At 38.3% G+C, this 21,558-nt stretch overlaps 2 protein-coding genes across 2 annotated transcripts; both read right to left on the bottom strand.

Moving 5' to 3' along the window:
* Window positions 1–4,758: 4,758 nt before the first annotated feature.
* On the bottom strand, window positions 4,759–13,300 carry LOC144195410 (leucyl-cystinyl aminopeptidase-like). The gene is made up of 22 exons (XM_077715025.1): window positions 12,996–13,300; window positions 11,535–11,629; window positions 10,950–11,152; window positions 10,737–10,848; window positions 10,400–10,639; window positions 9,873–10,063; window positions 9,594–9,732; window positions 9,000–9,134; window positions 8,458–8,578; window positions 8,220–8,371; window positions 8,012–8,125; window positions 7,802–7,933; window positions 7,590–7,724; window positions 7,331–7,491; window positions 7,142–7,230; window positions 6,878–7,061; window positions 6,271–6,427; window positions 5,790–5,974; window positions 5,507–5,668; window positions 5,151–5,291; window positions 4,991–5,072; window positions 4,759–4,919 (listed from the first exon to the last, which is right to left on the bottom strand). The coding sequence occupies exons 1-22, from the start codon at window positions 13,021–13,023 to the stop codon at window positions 4,761–4,763; spliced, it is 3,117 nt and encodes a 1,038-aa protein (XP_077571151.1). The 5' UTR covers window positions 13,024–13,300; the 3' UTR covers window positions 4,759–4,760.
* Window positions 13,301–13,695: 395 nt separating this feature from the next.
* On the bottom strand, window positions 13,696–21,551 carry LOC144195412 (endoplasmic reticulum aminopeptidase 2-like). Its single transcript, XM_077715028.1, has 21 exons — window positions 19,885–21,551; window positions 18,811–19,149; window positions 18,541–18,727; window positions 18,296–18,465; window positions 18,074–18,212; window positions 17,581–17,715; window positions 17,377–17,497; window positions 17,157–17,311; window positions 16,818–16,931; window positions 16,617–16,748; window positions 16,278–16,409; window positions 16,061–16,129; window positions 15,821–15,996; window positions 15,665–15,744; window positions 15,254–15,437; window positions 14,988–15,144; window positions 14,742–14,926; window positions 14,491–14,652; window positions 14,180–14,320; window positions 14,029–14,110; window positions 13,696–13,907 (listed from the first exon to the last, which is right to left on the bottom strand). Exons 2-21 carry the CDS (start codon window positions 19,020–19,022, stop codon window positions 13,758–13,760), a joined length of 2,883 nt encoding a protein of 960 aa, XP_077571154.1. The 5' UTR covers window positions 19,023–19,149; window positions 19,885–21,551; the 3' UTR covers window positions 13,696–13,757.
* Between the last annotated feature and the right edge of the window lie 7 nt (window positions 21,552–21,558).

The following is a 21,558-nucleotide window of genomic DNA, read 5'->3' on the forward strand; positions in this document are numbered from 1 at the left end:
CTTACTTTTCCCACTTGAAGGTACCATAAAGTACTAGGTATGATCTGGGAGTGGAAAGAGACAAAACAACAAATACTACTGCATAATCCTGCAGAGTGGCGGCCCAGTGGATAAGTCATCAGTCTCCCACATCTGTGGTCCTGGGTTCAAATCCCAGTGCATGCAAATATTTTCCCATTATTTTCAGGTAAATGAATGAGACAAAAGTACAAGTACTACCATTCCCTCTCTCAGGGTGGTGGCCCAGTGGTTAAGTCATCAGTCTCCCACATCTGAGGACCTTGGTTCCATTCCCAGTGCAGGCAAAGATTTTCCCATTATTTTCAGGTCAATGAATGAGACAAAAGTACAAGTACTACCACTTTCTCTCACAGGGTGGTGGCCCAGTGGTTAAGGCATCAGTCTCCCACATCTGAGGACCTGGGTTCAAATCCCAGTGCAGGCAAAGATTTTCCTAAAGTTATTCAGTTAAAAGAATAAGTTCTAATGTCTAAGTGTCTAACTAAATAAGTATTCAGTGGTGGATGAAACATTTAGTCAAAAAAATGACTAAGTGTTTCCGCCCATTTCCTTGGATAAAACGTTTCAACACCCATGTATAAGTGGGGCACGAGTTGGTGTAGTGGGTTGCACACTCGCCTTTGCACCGAGAGAACGTGAGTTCGCTTCCCGGTGTCGGCGGTTCACTGACCAAGCAAGCGGTCGAGGGTCGGCCGAAGGCCGACCCGAGAACGCCTTTCGCACAGACAGGTCCCTCCAACATTCTTCCGAACTGCCGAAGGCAGTTCGGAATATAACCTTTTGCTGAAAAGTATGACTAAGTGTTTAATATATATTAAAAAGTTTTTTCTTTTTTTTTCTTCTTGTTCCACTTTTTCTTTTTTTTCCTTCTTGTTCCATTCCATTTACCAAGTCTTCTTTCCAATTATTTTCAGCCAAAGGACGACAGCGAGAATCGAACCCAGGTCTCCCAGACGGGAGTCCAGTGATCTAACCTCTGCGCCAACCAAGTGACTACACTTTCCTTAGTAATCATTTGAGTGTCTTTCCAAGAAGTACACAGAAACAACTAAGTGAAAATGTGTGCCGACAGCGGGAACCGAACCCAGGTCTCCCAGACGGGAGTCCAGTGATCTAACCTCTGCGCCAACCAAGTGACTACACCTTTCTTTGTAATCATTTGAGTGTCTTGACAAGAAGTACACAGAAACAACTATGTGAAAAAGTGTCCCAACCGGGAATTGAACCCAGGTCTCCTAGACGGGAGTTCAGTGAACTAACCTCTGCACCAACCAAGTGACTACTCTTTACTGAGTAATCATTTGAGTGTCTTGATTGCAAGAACACAGAAACAATTAAGTGAAAATGTGTCCCAACCAGGATTTGAACCCAGGTCTCCCGCATGGGAGTCAAGTGACTTAACCTCTACGCCACAATGATATTATTTAAGTTGCTTGGGACTTTGGCAGATCTGTGATTTAAATAAACGCCAGTGAAAAATTATTTTTAAACTTGGGTCCTTTGATGGGAAGTCAATGAGGAAGGAATAAGGTTGAAATAAATAATGACTACAACCGAGCCACATGCAAATGATCCAAATCTAGTATGTGAATAGACACTAGTTCAGAAACGTTTTTTAATTCTACTGCATAACTGACAAGTAGCACTAACAGGAATAACTAACTACATTTTTTCACAACTAAAAACAATCAGGTTTGGCACTTAATTTGTTGTACAAGTTACAATGGGGATAGAGATTCAAGAATAAAGGCATTATTTTTCGTCTATTCTATAATATTTCTCTTTGGTAAATTGTAATAAGAAGAGGGCGAGAAACTTAGCGCATGGAGATCATGGAATTTAAAGCTTTGTTAAAACATTCAAGCTCAATTTGCTTTACTAAATCTGAAATGCTCAACTCCTATAAAATACATTTTGTGTTAGATATCAACAAACTGTGGACGTGGAACATACATTTACTAAAAAAGCACTGTATTTAATTTCTTTGCTTAAATTTAAGTTACCATTGCCTGTTTAACAATATTCAGATCGTGATTCTCTGAACCCACATAAAATGGAGACATGCTCATAAAAATTAAATAAACAAATAAAAACATCCCCTACAACTTTAGAATTAATTATCAATAGGAAATCTCATTTTCATCCATGTTTTTGTTCCACTGAATGGCATTTTATTTTAGTCAAGTATTATTTAAGTCAGTCAGGATCACATTACATATCATTCAGTTCTGCACACATGAAGATAATATGAAGATTACCGAGTCATTTTGACAGGATGGCTGTCTTCAGCATATCCAATGTGTCAGCACTAATGGAAAGTCACATTTTCCAATGATATCTTATCTCCTGTCTCATACCAAATGATCACACTGCGTTGACAAGATTACTGTTGCCAACCAAAAGGGAGAAAGAATGCAAGCACGCAACATTATCTTAAAAGAGTCAAAAAATCCTCTGAACGTAGAGCGAACACTGATTGTGTATGATAAATAGGAATCCGTCTTAGGTCTTTTTAAAGTCAACCAAAGCTTAGCAGCAAGTTGACATTTGTCCCTTACAAAATGTACCTTGGAGTGGGGATGGGCTAAAGCAACAATAATAAATAGTTTGACAGCTACTCACTCAGGAGGTGGAGTAAATTTAAACAAGTGTATCGGCAGATGTGGACAGATACCTAATATAAATATTCTTCTTAACACATGAGCCCTTATCCAAACAATTCCTATACAAGTGAGCTCCAACAGTGGTGCATATATATCCAAGAAATACATTAAAAAGTTTTTGAATGAGAGCCATCATCAAAATAATACCAATAAATGTCCTCTATACACTGTATGAGCACAAGAAAAAAAGGTCAAATCAAAAGGGATGCAAATTCATGACAATAAAAAGTGTTTGGGGCCAATCCTATTGACAAGGCTATTTTCGAATTGGATAAGAATAAGTGTGTTCTTTGTTGGGAAATCAAAGTTAAACTAGGCTTTGGAGTGCAATAGATACTTCATGTATACATAATGTACTGTACAGTCAGAGGAATCACATTTGTACACCCTTTGGGATTTCTTACATTTCTGCCTAAATTGGTCATAAAATATGGTCTGATCTGTCCAACAATGTTATGAATAAACAGTGTGTTTGAACTAAAATCACTCAAACATTGAAACCTAATATTGTCTATTTGTAGACGTCTATTGTATTTTTATTGCCCATAAAATTGAATTTTTCACAGGGCAGGGATGCCCAAAGCTAAGCCGCGGCTGTGAGAGCGTTAAACACCTAATTAGATTACACAATTTGACTCAGGTGTTAGCTAACCTATAGTATAATCACTGAAGTAAACTACCCACCCAATTGGAGAATCCGTTCTAGCAGGGGTGACCAAGTCCAGTCTTTGAGAGCCCCTATGATGGATGGAACTCATGTGGGAAGCCAACAGAGAAAGCTATTACTGTCCAAATAGAACAATCGTGCTCGTTTAGAGTTGGCAAAAAAGTATTTGGATGCATCTCTGCACCACTGGACAAACATATGAAACCAAAATTGGATTATTTTCAAAGCACAAACAGTAAAATGTCATCCCTACCATTAGGTATTGTGGGTGTGTTGTGGTGTGGGGGTGTTTTGCTACTGCTGGACCTGGACAACAGGCTATGATCAATGGGAAAGTGAATTTTCAAGCATATCAAGATATTTTTCACTTCAATCTTACACCATCTGTCCAACAGCTGAAAATAAAAAGGGTGTGTGTCTTGCATCAGGATAACACAGAAGCAAGGCATCATAAGAATGGTGTCAGAAGAACAAAATACAGATAAAACCCAGTTGAAGCACTGTCCTACATCTAATCAAATTGTTGTGGCCTAAATCTAAAAGAAAAGAAAAAACACCCATGCCAGGAATTTTGATGACGGTTTTGGAAAGAGGAATGGTGTAAGATTTCTCCTAATCGGCTTGTCCATCTAGTCTGCAACTATAGGAAGTAGAATATTATACAATATCATTAAAAATATTATAACAGGTAAAATGTCAGGGTAATTTGGGTTTAAGTAGACACTGTTTGTTAATTTTTAAGATTGCTAGGTGAGATCAGACAATATTTCATGATCACTTTAGGCAGAAATGTAAAAAATTCCAAAGGGTGCACAAATGTGTTTCTGCCAACTGTATATTCAGTGTGCTGCTTACTTCATTTAAGACACATTGTGGTTGCTTTAAACTACAATAATGGTGCACTGCGCCATCTACTGAATTTAGTAGGAAGCATAGATTAGTCAACAGTCCAATTCCGCACCATTTCTAACCCACCAATTTTATGTAAAGGAAATAATGTTAAGTACATCTTGCCAATGCACGACGGCAGCAAAAGGCTCTGCTTAGGGCAAATTGTACTTTTTACACATGCTACTTTTTTTCAGTAACAGTCACTTAAAAAGGTCACACAGTTGTTCATTAAAAGTGTTTGTAAAGTAAAATGGATCCAATGATTGTCTGGTGTAAATTTGGTCGACAGCTTCAAGTGTGAGTGGTGTTTACTGTAGGTCTGACATGTTGCTGTCAGATACAATCAGAACCGCCCTGAGCTAGCTAAAATTTCACCAAAAGCCATACATACATAAAAGGTTATCCAGTCTTGCTCCACTCGGACTTGGATAAATAGAGCTAAGAGGTGAAAGTGCAAACTTTGCAGTTGCCGTGACAACGTACCCCATTCAAACAATTAAACTGGTATTGGGATCAAATTAGAGACTACGAGTACCCGGCCTGTGGTAAAGCCATTCACGAAGAGAGGGAAGATTTCTCTCCATCCAGCGGTGGTTTAGTCTGATGGTTTCCAGGGCTTCTTGCACGCTTCTTAACTGAGAACCGTGTTCCTTCAGACTGAAGAAGAACCACTGTACCTGTGCATCACATGCAAAGACACAAAATGTCACACCCACGGAAGCTTCTTTTCCCGGATTGAAATGTATACCTGATTAAAATGAGACTGAGTGGAAAACTGCGAGGTGACAGACTTGATGATTTTTTGGATGGAAAAAGAACCTATAGAGAATCTGCAAGAAAAGACCAGGATTAAATTCTGCCTTGTCTTGAACAATATAACTAATGTGTTCTTAAAATGCTCCACACACATTTCTACGAGCTGGTTCCAGTTCTCTTGAACAAAATCCCAAGCAAGCAGGTTTCCAACATAGCTTTTGCAGATCGTATGAATGACCATTTCAAGGTATTGTACCTTGATAAGATTACCATTCAAACACTCATTGAGAAGCCTGGAAACGAAACAAATGTAATGAGTTTAAAATCCTTTTAAGACAGAAAAAAAATACTTCAAATTTGGAATTCTCTGTGATATTTTTTGTGGTCAGCTAACAGCACTCACCATTAATGGTGAAAGATTAAAAATCCATGTGTCCTAATCATTAATGATAGTATAAATATTAAAATTATACTGTAGAAGCCTAATGGAAGCATCATAGGTACTTACCACATCATTTTACGTGGGTCTTGTGTGGATGCTAAGCCTATAAGCATATTTTTCTTATCGGAGTCAAGAGTGGCATATTGATACATGGTCAACAAAGTTTCCCAGTCTTCATCTGAATGAGCAGCCACACCAAATACAACACGTTGCAGATCAGCCGGAATACTAGAAAGAAAAGAAAAAAAACAGCCATTTTTGGTCAGCGCATGCTCTGCTGTCAACAGCACCTACTTTTTAATATCCATTTATTTGATTTTTATGACAAAAGCAAAAGTGTTTTACTCACGGGGAGGTTCCGTTGGACTCAATATACTTCTTAAATATATCTTTTGCTTGCTGTGTGCATTTTTCTTGGCCCAATTCACAAGCCATCTCTAACAGGACCGATCGCAATTTCTGCTTGGATACACTTTCTTCTTTTGTCCACGTCTGATTATTTATCAGCTCATCATAAATTTGCAGAATATATGACTGTGGATATTACAAGAAAAAAGAATATTTATTGCCAGGCCAGCGAGTAACTAACAAATTTGAACATTTGGTATTAAGTTGCACTGAATAAGAGTCTACAAACATCATCATCGTAGGTTTAAGTGTCCTGAGCTCTGTTGTTTATTTCAGGCTGTTATAGAAAATTAGCAGAGATTTTCTTTTTTTAAAGTAGCATTTTAATTTATTACCGTTGTCTCCTAATGAATGTATATACTCTGTGTACAATATGCTGAAGTATTCAAACAATATGTATGCGTGTGTGTGTGTGTGTCCACCTTCATGTAGGTAACAAGGCCCCTCTCGTATCTTTTAAGCAGAATCTGGTAGATTCTTCTGAGCTGGAAAATGGCCTCTCTCACAGGACTCATCTCAGTTTCTTTAGGCATATAACTTAGCAGGCTAATGACTTGGTGGAAAGACACACGTCCCAGTCTGAGATGAAATGAGTGACATTAAGAAACATACAGTTACAAAGAAAACTACCATATTTTCCGGGCAATAAATTAGTATCCGTTTTTCATAGTTTGCCTGTAGCTCCAATTTATACTCGGGAGTGACGTATATAAAGTCAAAATATAGAATTTTACATCAACTGAAATGATATTTAACAGTGGCCTACCATGGAGTAAACATTACCCAAGAGCAGCCAATAAAGGGCGGTCTTGAGTAATGTTTAAGAGTAAGGATTATTTTGAATTACACTGTCAGCATGGCCTATGTTTGTGTTCCTATTTAATCAAACCAATATAAAATTGATTAGAAAGAATAATTGATTTTGAGCTGTAGGCATTTCTTGACTAGGTACACCTAAACTCCAGAACAATTTACTATATTGTGGAAAATACAGTACGTACTATAAAGCATTTTTATTTGTAAACCTACTTGGAGAGAGCAAACATGTTGTGTATTAGTGAAGCACGGTCCTCCTGTGGAAGGATTTGGAAGTTGTTAAAAATTGCCTCTGTCAGTGTAGCCCAGCCTTTGTCGCCGTAGTCAACAATGTAGAAGCCTGTGTTCTTGTAATTGAACTTGAGCCATTTGACAGTTTCTGGAATCTTAAGAGTCTCTAAAAAGAGATATTGTGTGCCACTACATTAGTACTTCACATTTACAGACTTTAGCAACTGATTATACTGTGTTATTTACCTGACTTGGTCTTCAGGATGAAAAACTGTCTACACTCGGGGCTCAAACTACAGCTGTCATTCACATATGTCACTGGAATATTCCACAAGCTGGAAAGGAGGGCACAATACAATTCACCTTTTGGTCTGGTGACGATCCATTGTGCCATAGCATAGCAAAAGGGACAACGAAGAAGAGGACATAGTTCACCTGGATGAATGTGTGGCGTTGTCTGATCTAAGCTGGAAAATCTCCTGCTTTAAGGTAACCTCGTCCCCCTCACGAGAAACCGTAACCAGTGGAAAGCCTTTCTGGGATGTCCATGATCTCATCATCTCAGACACATTTGGATGCTGACTTGAGACCTCTACCTAAGAACACATTTCAAAATTATTCATTCCATTTCATTCATTTTTTTTCTTAATATAAATCCATTCTTATGATTTTCCAAAAATAATAAAGCAGGTACCTCTGTGAGACTATTCCAAAGGTCATCAGTGTCTGTATTCAAGCCAGAAAACTGTTTCAGATACTGAATGATACCTTTTCTGAACTGCTGGTCACCAGGCAAAGAGGCATTTAACATCAGAAGAATGGAAGCCCCCTGAAAGACCAAGGTACAACACATTGTCGTACAGTGGATAGGAATCAAAATGAAAAATAAATAACTAACAAGCATACCTTCAGATATGACACAGAGTCAAACATCTCATGCACTTGGTCAGGGTTATTGACTTCTGTAGACACGGGATGGGACGAGTTGAGTGCATCTTTGTCCAACGCTCTAAATCGAACATCTAAAAAAAACAAGCCCTACCAACACGATATGATAAATAAGATGACAAAACACCTGAATTGGGTAGTGTTCTAATAACAACGCTCAGCACTTACCATGTCCAGTTGGGGTAATACCGTCTGCAGTGATGTGTACTGCATGTAAGTTGCAAATCCCTCATTGAGCCACAAGTCACTCCACCAACTCATCGTGACCAAATTTCCAAACCACTAAAATACACCAGTGCTAGATTATTTCACAGGCACAGCCATATTTTGGCACATTTAGTCGAAGAAAAATGAAGAAATATGTATAATGAACTACCTGATGTGCCAGCTCATGTGCAATAACAGACGCAACTAATTGTTTTTCCATAAGAGAGGAGTTCCGGCCCACCAGCAGGTTGGATTCTCTGAAGGTGATCAGACCCCAGTTCTCCATGGCACCTGCCAGGAAGTCTGGAATTGCAACTAAGTCTAAAAGAAAAAACAAAATAATTGATTATGGTAAGGTTCTAAAATATAATGGTTAGAGTGAAGTAATAATGAGAAAGGATGTTCACCTAGTTTTGGAAGCGGATAGTTAATTTCAAAAAAGTCATTGTAAAACACCAGCAGTTTGGATAACGTGTCTAGAGCGTAATCAGTCTGCTCTTTCTTCTCTGGTACACAGTATACAGAAACCTAAAAAAAAATAATCCCATGACAGAAATCCAGATTATTAATTGGAACGATTTTCTATGATCTTAGTTCAGGAATCTTTGGGTCTTTAGATGAGCAACATCATTTTAATGTACCAAAGAAGTGATGGACAAAGTAAGATTTCAAATAAGAAATTAGGTTTCTTGTACTAACATAAGATATGCACTAGGCTTACTTTTTGGAAATCATAAGGAAATTTCTAGAAAATATAGTGTATGGAAATTCTTATTTGATGTGTTGGAACTTTTTCTGTTTGTCCAAAAACTTCATGTCCGACTGTTAAAGTTGTTGATCCAAACACCCAAATGATTTTTGTAAAAATGACAAAATTTGTCAGGAATCTTTTATACAATTGTAAAAACGAATTATCTGAATGGAATAATACTTGATAAATCAAACCTACCAAAGTGTCAGAGACGGTTCTGTTGATAGAGATGAAGTTGCCTACGACAAATGCCACCAAGTAAGTGCTCATGTTGACACTGGTCACAGCAAACTCGTCTTGTACAAGACCATTGGCGAGCTGTGTACTTTTTGCCTGAGACACACATTTGAGAGAGCGTACTTTTTTTAATTCGTACAATAATAACAACAGAATACCAAAACGTTTAAGGGAGAAAAAAAATACTGCGATGTGACTGCAGTTTTATGAGATACTACTATAGTTTAAAAGGTTTCGTGGCCATATAAGGTTAGTTGAGGTGAGCATTGCGCCCAAATTAGATTGTGGATTCCTATTTTAAATTCCATTTTGTTCCTTGTCATCTTGATTATGTGCAAATGGACAAAGTCCTGCAGAGCAAAACTTGTGATAGACGGCCTCTCCCTTTATTCAACCTCTCTTATCTTATCACAATATAGTCAGGCACAAGCCGTATTTTATCAAAACTTTTACACTACATGTCTGAACAGTCCATGCCAAATTTCATAGAGCAAAATTTGAAATGTGGATTTGCAGACAATAACGACTATAGCTCTAAACTAAAATCAAAAGTACCTTAGGCATGTTAGAGATCGCCGTGTATTCTGGTTTCCTGTTCATTTTAACCAGAAAGGTGGCTTTAAAAGATGGTTCATCAAAGCAGGGGAAGGCTTTACGAGCATACAGTGGCTCAAACTGGGTAGCTGCAAGGACGCTGGGAAAAAATGAATGGACATATTGAAATACCCATTTGGAATTACTAGATTAGATTAGATATTTTTTTTCATCCCGTATTGGGGAAATGTCACCGTCACTATAATATGAGAGAAAAAGACAGTTGATGTCTTGGTGTACCTTTTCTTTCCAGATTGATCTATGTAGGAACTATTGTAGAAGCCATCATAAGTATGGGATAGCCTGGCTGTGTAATCCAGGGTCAACACACAGTGCTGGCCTGCCTTCAACTCTTCAGAAAATTTCACAGCAATCTGCTCCCTTGTCTTATTCTCCAGTATGGTGACATCAATGACCTCCTCATCACCCATCTTAAGGAGAAAAAGATGAAGTTGACAAATAGTAGACCACACAGTAACAAACTGCTTCTTCTCATGAAACTTTTCTAGCTCTTTTAAACCATACGATCTCATGAGAATTTAGCAAGAAATACATAAAGGCAATTTAAGATGTCTTTTGAGAAATATGGGCATTATTGCATCAGTGTGAATTCTCAGGAAAATGTGCAAATCCACACACACACGTATTGTTGTTGTTATTTTCAATATCTCCCATGAAGTGGTCATACTAGGTATTAATATGCAAAATTGCTGTGTTTGTCCGAATTAAATTTAGTCATTTGCTTGGATTCAAAACACAAATCTCACCTTGAATGTAGCTTTGGTAATGTTAAGATTAGCACTGTGCAAGACAATCCGCTTGGTATTGTGAAGTACAATCATGTTGATAACAGTGTAGCCACTAAAATCCATGGTGTCAAAGTCAGGAGTCAGCGTGAGGTCATAGCTGAGAGGACGTATGCTACGGGGGAGCTGATATTGTACCCAAGGGAAGAGTTCACCATCAGTGCCGTTTGACGTTTTATTCTCTTGTTTAGGGCATCCCCTCTGCAAAAAAATGGGGAAAAACATTCTTAGGGATACGAGCGATAGGAAGAGTCTAACATTGCATGTTCATGACTTTTTGGGGAATAATGGGACATACCTTTGTAAAGTTGCACCCGGGTAAAAAGTACAAAACCGTAGTCATGGAGGCCACTATTGTCAGAAGTAGCATACAAACAATCATGGTCCGGGCTGAGGGTGCTGAATAAGATCTGGGACACGGACAAGTAACACACATATCGATAGCATATCTAATTAATCAGAAATAAGTAGTGTAATTATAAATAGCCAATAATGAGCAAAATCCTCCTACCTGGGCTGAGTGTGCCTGATGTAGGGGTATGGATTTGATCGTTGGTTGGAACTGCGGTTCATGAAGGACATGCCTAGAAGTCGAGCTGAAGATTCACAGTCGTCTTCATCATCATCTGCATCATTCTCACCCAGGCCTCGGACCAGGAGCCGAGAGCTGCGAGGCTCATACACGGCTTCATCTGGGTCAAGAGCCGGAAACGTCTGAAAGCACAGTATAAAGACCACCATCTATTGACTCAAAGGGGACAAGATTAACAAGGCATTTTGGGGACATTAATTGAAATTTAATTCACACTGTAATAGTTGCAATGCAAATGTAATTTTGAATTAAATTTGAATATGTGCTTTTCTTAACCAATCAATACTCAAACTGGCTTTGGATACACATCTTTCAGTGCCATTCACGGTTCTAGAGACCCAATCCTCTTTGACCAGGAGATAAATTGACCCGTCAAAATGAATTAAGTGTCTAGTACCATCACTGGTAACCACTAGGTTAAATGTGTGCATAAAGTGTACAAACGGTTAAAGGGACTCAATTTTGATTAATGCAATAGAGTAGATTAAAATGAGTAGAGTGTACTGGATATGCTGTAGCCTCTCTGGCAAGATCCACAACGTCAGGCTCTTCCTCAAACATACTGTTCTCAATCATGTTTCTTGGGAGGCTGGCACGCTCTACAAACAGATAGAAACAAGAAGTGACATGATTTACAAGAGGAAATGAAAGCTGTTGTTAAATACGAGTGTTTTTTTTCTTGGTCACCAAAACGGCCCGACAAACCCTAACCCCAACCCCAACCTTAAAAATGCATTGTCTGCTCATGTCACATGCTACCAAAGATACATACGCATGCATTCTCACAAACCTGCATTGCATTGTGCACAGTGGCACACAATGTGTCTTGTTCTGTCAAATACATCAAATTCTTTGTGAGGAATGTTTTTTTCCAACTGGTCATTTTCTGAACAATAACTATCGTGTTTAGTTTCCAAATTCAATTTTATCAATGCAGTAGAACATGGCTTATTTTAACTGACTGCATACCTAATGTGAGTAAAGAATATATCTGGCAGTAAAACTAGAAAAGGATAAAAACCATGTAGATTGGATGTAAGATCAAAACCACATTTTAAGTATTACGACGGGTTAAAGCTTTTTGTGATTTTCAGTTTTTTTTATAACAATTAGTTAACTTCCCTTTACAGTGAGATCTCAAGAAAAAAGAGTTTGTAATACAATGAGTCACACAAGTGACACAGATACATTACACACTGATTTGTTTTACTATAAAATATCATTATTAAAAAGCATTTTGGACTCAGACTCTCTCTTTATATGGTTATCTTGTCCCCTTGTGCCCTGCGATTGGCTGGCCAACAATCCATGGTATCCCCTGCTTGGTACCCACAGTTTGCCTGGGATAGGCTCTGGCACCCCCGTAACAATTGTTAGGATCAGCGATACAAAAAAATGATTTAATGAACTCTTTACCACCTGATTTTCAGCATGATCTTTCCATTCCATCTGGCCAAAAATAAGTGATAAGGTAATGTATTTCACTTGTCCATTTTTGTGGATATTAATGACACTCTTAAAATGTGATTAGGGGGTTTTCCCAACAATTATTACACATCGGTACCCTTAAACTGAGAAAAATAAATCTCTTCTTCCTGCTTCTGGCTTGCAAAACATTTAAACTTACTTCCTGATGGAATTAGGCCAACGGGAGAGGTTATGAGCTGTCTGCTCTGAGCAAAAGCAAAGCAGAGGTGAGGGCGACTTATTTCCTCAACACGCCATGACTAAATAGGGCTGATATCGAACCTTGATCGACTTGATTCAGACAGCGATCGGTCTGTTTTTGAAATCGCTTAACTTGTTAGCTTCCAGCAGGTTCGTTTAATACCAAAAAAAAAGTGCAATTGACCCTTGGGTCAATGTCACTCCCAATGAATGGTTAGTATTAGCGCGCTTGCCTTCCGTTAGCATGCTGTCAGTCAGGTTACTGTAAATCACCCATACAATAAACGTCGTGCTTACCTGCATTGTTATAGTCAAAAGGATCCATTGCAGGGTATTGACTGGTGGACCTTACGTCTACGATCCGGACTATTTTGGATGTGTCTTAATAAAGCGTATAATTTTATAAGTGCTTGCCTGCAGCCTGTCTTCACAACACTAACACCAGCTGCGCAGTGGCTACCTAGCCAGATCTCATATTTGTAGCTAACTGATTACAATAGATCTTTTTTTCACTGCATTCGCAGGAAATATCTAAATAAATAAACAGTAATATTTCGTCAGAAACGATTTTTGTATCATGTATTATGGCAAATGACGCTCGGCTTCCTCGCAGAATAGTTGTTGACAAATGACCCAGCGCTCGTATCTTATTGGCTGTCAACAGTAATGGGCGTGGTGAGATTCGTGACGCTGTACACATAAATAAGTAGTAAACATGAATGTCAAAGAAACCCAAATAAATGGGAGTTTTCAAATCATTTTATTTTTCAAATGTTGACTGCCATTGAGAAGAATATATAATGAGTTATGAAGAAAACAATCAAAGGGCAGTGCATTATGAAAAAGTAGTTGCCATCTAAACCTAATATACTATACATTATTTCCCTACCTTCAAGAATCCCTGTAAAACAATAATTTACAACAAATCATTTGATTGTCTTGTGACAGCAGAATGTTGTTTTTACATCACAATAACCCCCAAACATACTTGCTAATAAACAATCAGAATGAACATTTCTTAACATGTAATGTTTAGATGAACTGTTGCAAGTCCTTCTGTCATGAGTTATTTTTCTGAGAAACACAGTTTTTTAATGTCCCCAAGTTCCTCTGCATCCACCGAACGTTGTTCTGCAGGTTGTCCAGTGCGAGTTGAGGACCCTTGAATTGAGATGAATGTTCTCTGATGGACTCAAAGAATAACTTCACCTGGATTAGGAAAAGAAAAAAAACATCATATGTATATGTGTATATATATTACTGTATGTCTTATAGACTTACTGTAAAATATATATTTTTAATAGTATGCAGTGAATATGTACGTATATACCTCAGTGTATTCCTCTGGGGATGAAAACTGGCTGATGGTGCCTATGAGTATGTGTTGAATGGTAGATGAGCCCAATTGAAATCTGAAAAGGACACAATTAGACCAAATCTCCAAATGTAAAACAATAACAGATCTATGAATTGACACACACTTTTCAACTAGCGTGCTCCAGTTTTTCTTAACAAAGTTCCATGCAATGTGATGTCCCTGAGGATTTCTGGCCACCAACACGATGACAGTTGGCAAATCCATGGGTCGTATCACGTGGCCTTCCAGACCCAGGTCCAACAGCCTATAGTGCAAATAAATGTTACCATCCAACTGGAAATTAAACATAATAATTCTCCACATTATGGCTGCATAAACCAAAGTGAAAATATCCAATCGTTAGGGGATTTGGTACACAATTAAATAATGCTACTCTGATTGTGTTATTATAAAGTAGCCTATGAGAGAATGTACCTTTGTAATTTATTTGTGTCTCTGCTAGTAGTTAAAGCAAACAGAAATTTGTCTTTCTGTGCTGGAGAACTTGCGCTCTTGTACATATGTAAGAGTGATCCCCATCCATGATCATCCTGGGCACCAACAGCATACACAGTCTCTGCCACATCAGTAGGAAGCCTGAAGTTAACATAGTAGTTGTTTGTTTCAGCGTCACCGTGTACAAACAGAAATTCTGAAGTTTTAGTAAAACTCTTAGATGGACTGACTTGAGAGCTCCGTTTGACTGAAGCCAGTCTTTGAAACGCCGATGTGCTTCATTCAGAGAGGAAGTGTCATTCAGATGACAAGCCAATGAGAGGACCTTTGACCTCAGTCGCCGAGTTGACACAGGGCCATCTTCACTCCATACCTGCTTGTCGATGAGTGCACGGAAAAACTGCAGGATGAAGTTCTGTGCCAAAAGAAACAGAGAAGTAGTGTAGGAATTTCTATACAGTATTTTTTCTTCTTACCCTGAAGTTCTCCACTAATTCTGCATCACTCCCCTTCTCGATTAGATGGTAAAGTCCTTTCAGGTAACCCAATCCTATGAGCAGAGGTACTGTATGTGTCTCCAAATGAAGATAACCAATCAAATCGAACACTTTGTTCAGCGGAAGGTAACCTGCCCTTTAAAATACACACAAAAGATGGGTTGGATGTCATTAGTGACATCAAGCACAAATACACTCTCATGATACACTAAAGACAGTAAACTAAAAATACTGTATAGTCTTACGTGACCAATTGAAAGGCATTGTGTAACAAATGGGTCCTGTCTTTGTAGCTAAGAGCAGTGTGGTTTTCTCTCAGCAGCTTTGTGATCTCATCCCATCCGCCATTTTCATAATGAACGACATAGTAGCCGGTCATGTCCACATTGACCTTCACCCAGCTGACATTCTCTCCTACATGGACACTATCTGTAATGTACACAGATAACAACTATATTACTACGTTAACAGAAAGACACTTAGTCCAGCAGGAACCTTAACTATGCCAACAAGCAGGGCTTTTAAAATATATTCCTCTATCCTTATGGTTGTTATTTCCACACATGTATTCTTGTAATGCATATGCCAACAAAAAAACCTGAGAGAACTTAATGGTGGATTTCCCACTAGGAATGTAAATAAGGTAAAAACTGAACCTGTAAGTGTTGTCATCATGTGTCTATGGACGTTGCTAGAAGTATCCATCTTGTAAGTCAGAGGAATGTGCCACAAATAACTACAGAAGAAGAATAATTGAAAACATGCAACCTAAATTGCAATGCTGAAGTCAGCAGCTTTTACTGCATTCTCACCCCCGTTGCAATGTGGACCAAAGAGGGTCAGAGGGGAGCTCTGTCCTCAGGAATCGAACCTGTTTTAGCATCAGACGTGGACCCTCTCTTTTAACAATGACCAGAGGGATACCTTTTTGTAGAGTCCAAGTGTTCATCATGGCTGTCAAGTCCATGTTTTCTCCAGCCAATGTATACTGAATGAAACAATAATTGAGTTGACATTTCAAAAACTTCAGCAGTTTTAACTAGTTTACTTACTGAATTTTTATGATGCTGTTCCCTGCTGTAACACTGTTGGCCTAAATTAAAATCCTCTTGTGAGCAAGTCTGAAAAATGACAAAAGGAATTATTCAAATGGTCTCAATCCAACGAGCTATCCGTCAATCTATTTATCTTGCTTGCTAGATAAATTAGCACAAATTCTAGGAATGTTTTCTAAAGCATGGTTAATGATCATCTCGTTTGTGTTCATACATTGTCCAGACTGTCCCACAGATCTTGGTTTTCTGCATTCTGATAACTATATTTGCGGAGGTATCGAACTATCCCCGTCTGGAACACTTCATCTGACAGAAAGTGGTGCAGCATGTGTAGGATACACGCTCCCTGGCAATAGGGAGAGAGAAGAAAAACAAATGTGCTTCACAAGTCTGATAAGACGACACCAAATGTTCCAAATAGAGGAACAGATTTACTCAAATCTTTGCTTAAACTAAGAGAACAGTTAAAGTATCCATGACATTGTATTAAGCCAACATGCAGCCAAACATATTGAACAGTACAATCAATGATTCTGAACAATAGAAATCATACTTTAAAATAAGAGATGCTGTCAAACATCTCCTGGATGTGAGTTGGGTTCTCAGCTGGACTGGATATTGGCCGCGAGGACTTCAATGAATCATGAGCAATGGCCGCAAAACATGTGTGTAAGAAATTCTCCCCCTGCAAGAAAATTGACATTGTGACCTTACTCATTTCCTGGTTGATCATTTGGTTATGTTTGACACATACCACTTTGAGTTCAGGATAGGTAGCGTCCACTGAAATGTACTCCATGTAACAGGCAAACCCCTCATTTAGCCAGATATCATTCCACCACTTCATTGTTACCAAGTTACCAAACCACTGCAAGCAAAAAATAAAAATTAGAAATGTATCAAACACCCTTTCTCAATCATAGTTTTCAGTTAAGTTTATTGTGGTAGAGTTAAATTAGATGAACTCTTGAATTCTGAACTTCTCCAGAAGATCTGTTTGGCCAAGATTGGTTTAATGGGGGCCTTACACAAAGGAAACTCAACAAAATGCATGCTGTCCTAATCTGAAGCCTACTGGCATACGAACACCTACCTGATGTGCAAGTTCATGCCCGATAACCATGGTAACCCAGAGTGTATCAGATGCTGATGATATGTTAGGGTGGAAAAGCAGGCTACTCTCTCTGTAGGTCGTCAAGCCCCAATTTTCCATTGCACCCATTTGGAAGTCCGGGACTGCAATCAGATCTGAAAGAGAAGGAAGAATTTTGGAATATGTGGCTTTGTGATTGGCAATAGAAAAAAATATTTACCACATTTGGGTAGTGGATAATGAATGTTGAAATACTCCTCATAGAAATCAAGCATCTTGATAGCAACTTCAAGGGCGTAGTTCGTCTGAGTCATTTTTTCCGGATCAGCATAAACGGACACCTGCCACACGAAGTAGTACGAGGAGACGAAGCCTTAGTGATTAGGATTCATGTCGGAAATCCCACTTTTCTTCGAGAACATACCTGGATTCCAGATGAAGTTTTTGCAGTAACAGATTTAAAATCACATACAACAAAAGCTACAAGGTATGTGCTCATCTTTACACTTGTATCATACTGGTCTTCCATCAAGTCATTATCCACTTCAAGTGATTTAACCTGTAGCAAACGGACACTTGGTCATTTGATAGGAATTCTCACATAAAGAGTTAATGTGGATTTAAATGGATAAGGTAGCTTTTTAAAAATGGAGGATAGTTTATTTTATATTAAATTTGATACAAAATAGATAAAATATTTGGCATGATCACAGTAGCAGTGTTGAAAATTCGTACTAACGGTAACCTTTTCTAATGTGTAGAAGCTACCTGTTTAGCTATTTGAACAAAATAATAATATTGTCATAATGTAATCATATGCATAACCGGGTTCTACACGCTTATTTATAAAATATAAAAAACAGGAGAGATAACATATTTTGTCTCTTTCAAATCTGAAAAGAACTTGGTCTACTTACTATGGGCATATTAGATAAAGAAATGTACTTCGAGCTCCGTCTTATCCTCACTGAGAAGATGGCTTTAAAGCTAGGCTCATCAAAACAAGGGAATGCCATACGAGCACCAGTGGGCTCAAAGTGAGTGGAAGCCAAAGTTCTAAAAATGGTAGGTAAAGAATATAATATTATTTTCAAACACTAGAGTAATAAAAATTCTATGCACCACATTATAGATGTCACCTGATCTCTCCTGAGCTTGTCATGTAGGTGCTTTTATAGAAACCCCGGAAGCCCTCAGCCAACTCTGCCCCATACTCAATGTATAGGAAGTACTTCTGTCCACTAATGAGTACTCGGGGTGAGAAGACCCCTATTTGCTCATGTGCAGGGTTGTGAAGACAAGGTAGAACCTAAGAAAAGAGATTAGTCACTCAACTCAGATAGGAATCAATTTTCTAATGCACCTGCTTTGTTTTATTAACTACCTGATCAGACAAATGAGCGAGATTCTCATCCAGTATGTTTGCTTTGGAGATTTCCAGACCCTTGCTGTGCAAAACTACCCAATTTGTGTTGATCTGGACATCAATTTCAATCATAACTGTGCCGGTGAAATATAATCGAGTAATGTTCGGATGAACCGTGATGAGGTAATGACGAGGGATTATGTACCTATGAAGAAAACATTTTTATTAAATCTTGTAATGAATGCAATAAATATCAATCAATATAACTAAATATAGCAGGGTAATTACCTTGGCAGGCGTAGGCGACTCCAGGGGAAAGACAAATTGTCTGTCCCTAATGGAGTTTGTTCTTGAGAAGGATGATGGGGGCTTGATGCCTGCTGTGAAATTTGGGTGGGCTGCATTCCAAACACATAGGAATGGAGAATAGACAGCACAAGGAGCCCTACCAAGACCATTTTGGATGAAACGTCCTCGAGGGAGTGAAAAGTCAAGGCCATGCAGCGGCCTAACAACTGCTGATGAAAGCAATCTGTCAAATGCTTTACTTTTAAAGTCAGTAATTGTGACCTGATGCCGAAAAGGTACAGGAGCTCCCAAGCTTTTTGTTGTATTTGTTTCTTAAACCTAAAAAAAACAAAGATATCTCTTTGATGTCCTTGTCTATTCATCCCTTCATCTTGCTTGAATTTTATTACTGAAAACAGACACACTACTGTACATCTTTAGGTGTAGAGAATGACATGACCAATCAATTTGTTCTATGTATCATGACGATTCAACGTACATATTAAGATTTTTTTTCTCAGGCCTTTGTACGCCATTTTTAAAAATATATATTAGAGTCAAAGACCCTGGATTCAACAGCTTAGTAAAAAAAAAAAAAGTTAAACATTGCAACCTAATGTGCTTGTTCATTGGATGTGGGAGGAAACCGGAGTACCCAGAAAAAAAACCACACAAGCCCGGGGAGAACATGCAAAATATCTGAAATATCTGTTCCTGATTAACTTATCTGACAGAAAAAACTGAAACACCACAGTGAGACAACACAACAAAGATCAGGACTAGAAAATTGTAATACTTTGGGTAAAGAAAAACAATCCAAAAGGAAAGTGAACAACATGTTTAAATAACAAGTGCACTCCTATGTAATTCAATACTGTGACATGCACAAAGACAAGGCACATGCTTGTCAACATTGTGGACAAAAGCAGATCAGGGCACACAGCTAAAAGTGTGAGGTGACAACAGCTGCAGCACACCAGAGGTACCTCAAATCAACTTGTCATTCTATCAAATCTACTCATAGGAAGCTCTGATGTATTGTAAGAATACCTGCAGATATATAGAAAGCTTTACCTTGTTCGTGTCAGCTTGAATGCAGCCTTGTTGCAACGTTGAAGACTTTCACTTTCTCTTTAAAACAGCCGTCCCACTCGGGTAACTATATAGCTGCCACTTGGCAGCGCTGTAGTGCAAGAGATGACGCTCTCTATGCAATCCTCACATATTTTTTTTTGGTGGGGTGGGGGGTGGGGGTTTGGTTGGTGGGGTTGGGGGGGGGGGGGTCCATTTATCATTTATTAATTAGATCTACAAATTCTTGAGTCCCACCCATCCACACCCAACCATACCAGTTTTCTTTTTCTAATAAATCATCTATGTGGTGTGAATTAATTAATTTATTCATCTTTCTTTTGCTTGCACTACAACAATTTATTATCTCTGTAAGTTTGTATCCCAGGTGTAGAAAATGTTGTCAGTTTGGGTTGTGGGGAAGCCAAATGCCACAATTTATCAATTTCAAACCTAACCTCAGGCAGTCATTTGTGCACTTGAGTATGATCTCAATGTTCTTCCTAGTCTCAAAGCTCAAAAGGCTGTTTCAAGAGTGGCTGCTGAAGATCATGCAACAACAAATGACATTAGGACAATTCAGTTGTAGTCATTTGTTGAAAAAAAAACACACACAATTTCTTTCCTCCATGGTTTTAAGTGCCTTGAAGTACACACTGACATAGCAACAGAGCACCACAGGGTGACAGTACAATCACAACTTACAATGTTTAAATTATTCACACAGCAATATGATGTAGTTATCCATACAGGAGACTACAGGTCTTAAATAAGTTAAGTATGCCGGCATCTCCGCAAAACATTCACACATCATAAATGCAAACACAAGTGTAAATTTTGCAAAAGCTTATGGCCAAATAAGGAATAATTACAGATAATTTCTTATGACAAAAGGCTCACAGTCCAGAGTTGACACATTTCTCTCAGGTATATTAAAAAAATGAAAATGAACAAGTCACAAATTTGCTGTCCTATCCCATAATGAGTAGTGAGTTGTGGTGAAAAGTCAGTCTTTTGCAGAGCATACTGCAATGTTCAGTACCTTAAAGCAAGATCCACGCAAGAGATGGTTTACTAATTGAGAGCAATACAATGAAATTCATCAAACAGATTAAAAAATACTGATACGCACACATCAAAATCAAGACTGAAGAAGTAAAACCTGTCCATTCGACTAGTACATTGAAAATATAACAGGTCACATTATACTTAACATACAGTATTATACGGAGTATAATCACCTACCCAAGGATTCATGTTTTTTTTTTTTTTTTTGGGTGAAACGACCTACTCAAACTTCGCCAGGCTTTAACAGGTCACAAAAAAATGCTGCTAAAGGAACTTTGGAGAAAGTGAGTGAGAAAAACACTGACATGGATTCAAAAAAGCAAAAAAATATAAATTAAAGTGCTTCTACGAAGACATAAATTGTCTGTATGAGGTATGATAAAACACACCAAATGACACACTACACTATTAAACTTAGACAAAACCTTATTTACATATCGTGTAATTCATCATTTAAGTCAGTACAGAACATGGTTGAAGTCTTTGTCATTGATCCAAAAGTGAAGAAGAAAGTTTGAAAGTGGTAGCACAGTTAGAGGCACCACTTCCGTTGGTAGTAGTGCTCAGCCAAAAAAACTCTCTCTAATGCACTTTGTGTACATGCAAAGT

The sequence above is a fragment of the Stigmatopora nigra genome, chromosome 4 (genome assembly GCF_051989575.1).
Source record: "Stigmatopora nigra isolate UIUO_SnigA chromosome 4, RoL_Snig_1.1, whole genome shotgun sequence".
Lineage (NCBI taxonomy): Eukaryota > Metazoa > Chordata > Actinopteri > Syngnathiformes > Syngnathidae > Stigmatopora > Stigmatopora nigra.

Bases quoted from the DNA above. Each gene is read 5' to 3' on its own strand.
- LOC144195412 (XM_077715028.1), bottom strand. From the start codon at position 19,022: ATGGCCTTGACTTTTCACTCCCTCGAGGACGTTTCATCCAAAATGGTC. The intron at 16,749-16,817 runs GTATGTGTCAAA...ATTTTCTTGCAG, and splicing joins CCTATCCTGAACTCAAAGTG to GGGGAGAATTTCTTACACAC. The intron at 15,438-15,664 runs GTTCAGTTTTTA...TGTACATTACAG, and splicing joins CATGATGACAACACTTACAG to ATAGTGTCCATGTAGGAGAG.
- LOC144195410 (XM_077715025.1), bottom strand. From the start codon at position 13,023: ATGGATCCTTTTGACTATAACAATGCAG. The intron at 7,062-7,141 runs GTAAATAACACA...ATCTCTTTTTAG, and splicing joins CATCCTGAAGACCAAGTCAG to AGACTCTTAAGATTCCAGAA. The intron at 5,669-5,789 runs GTGAGTAAAACA...TTTTCTTTCTAG, and splicing joins GAGTCCAACGGAACCTCCCC to TATTCCGGCTGATCTGCAAC.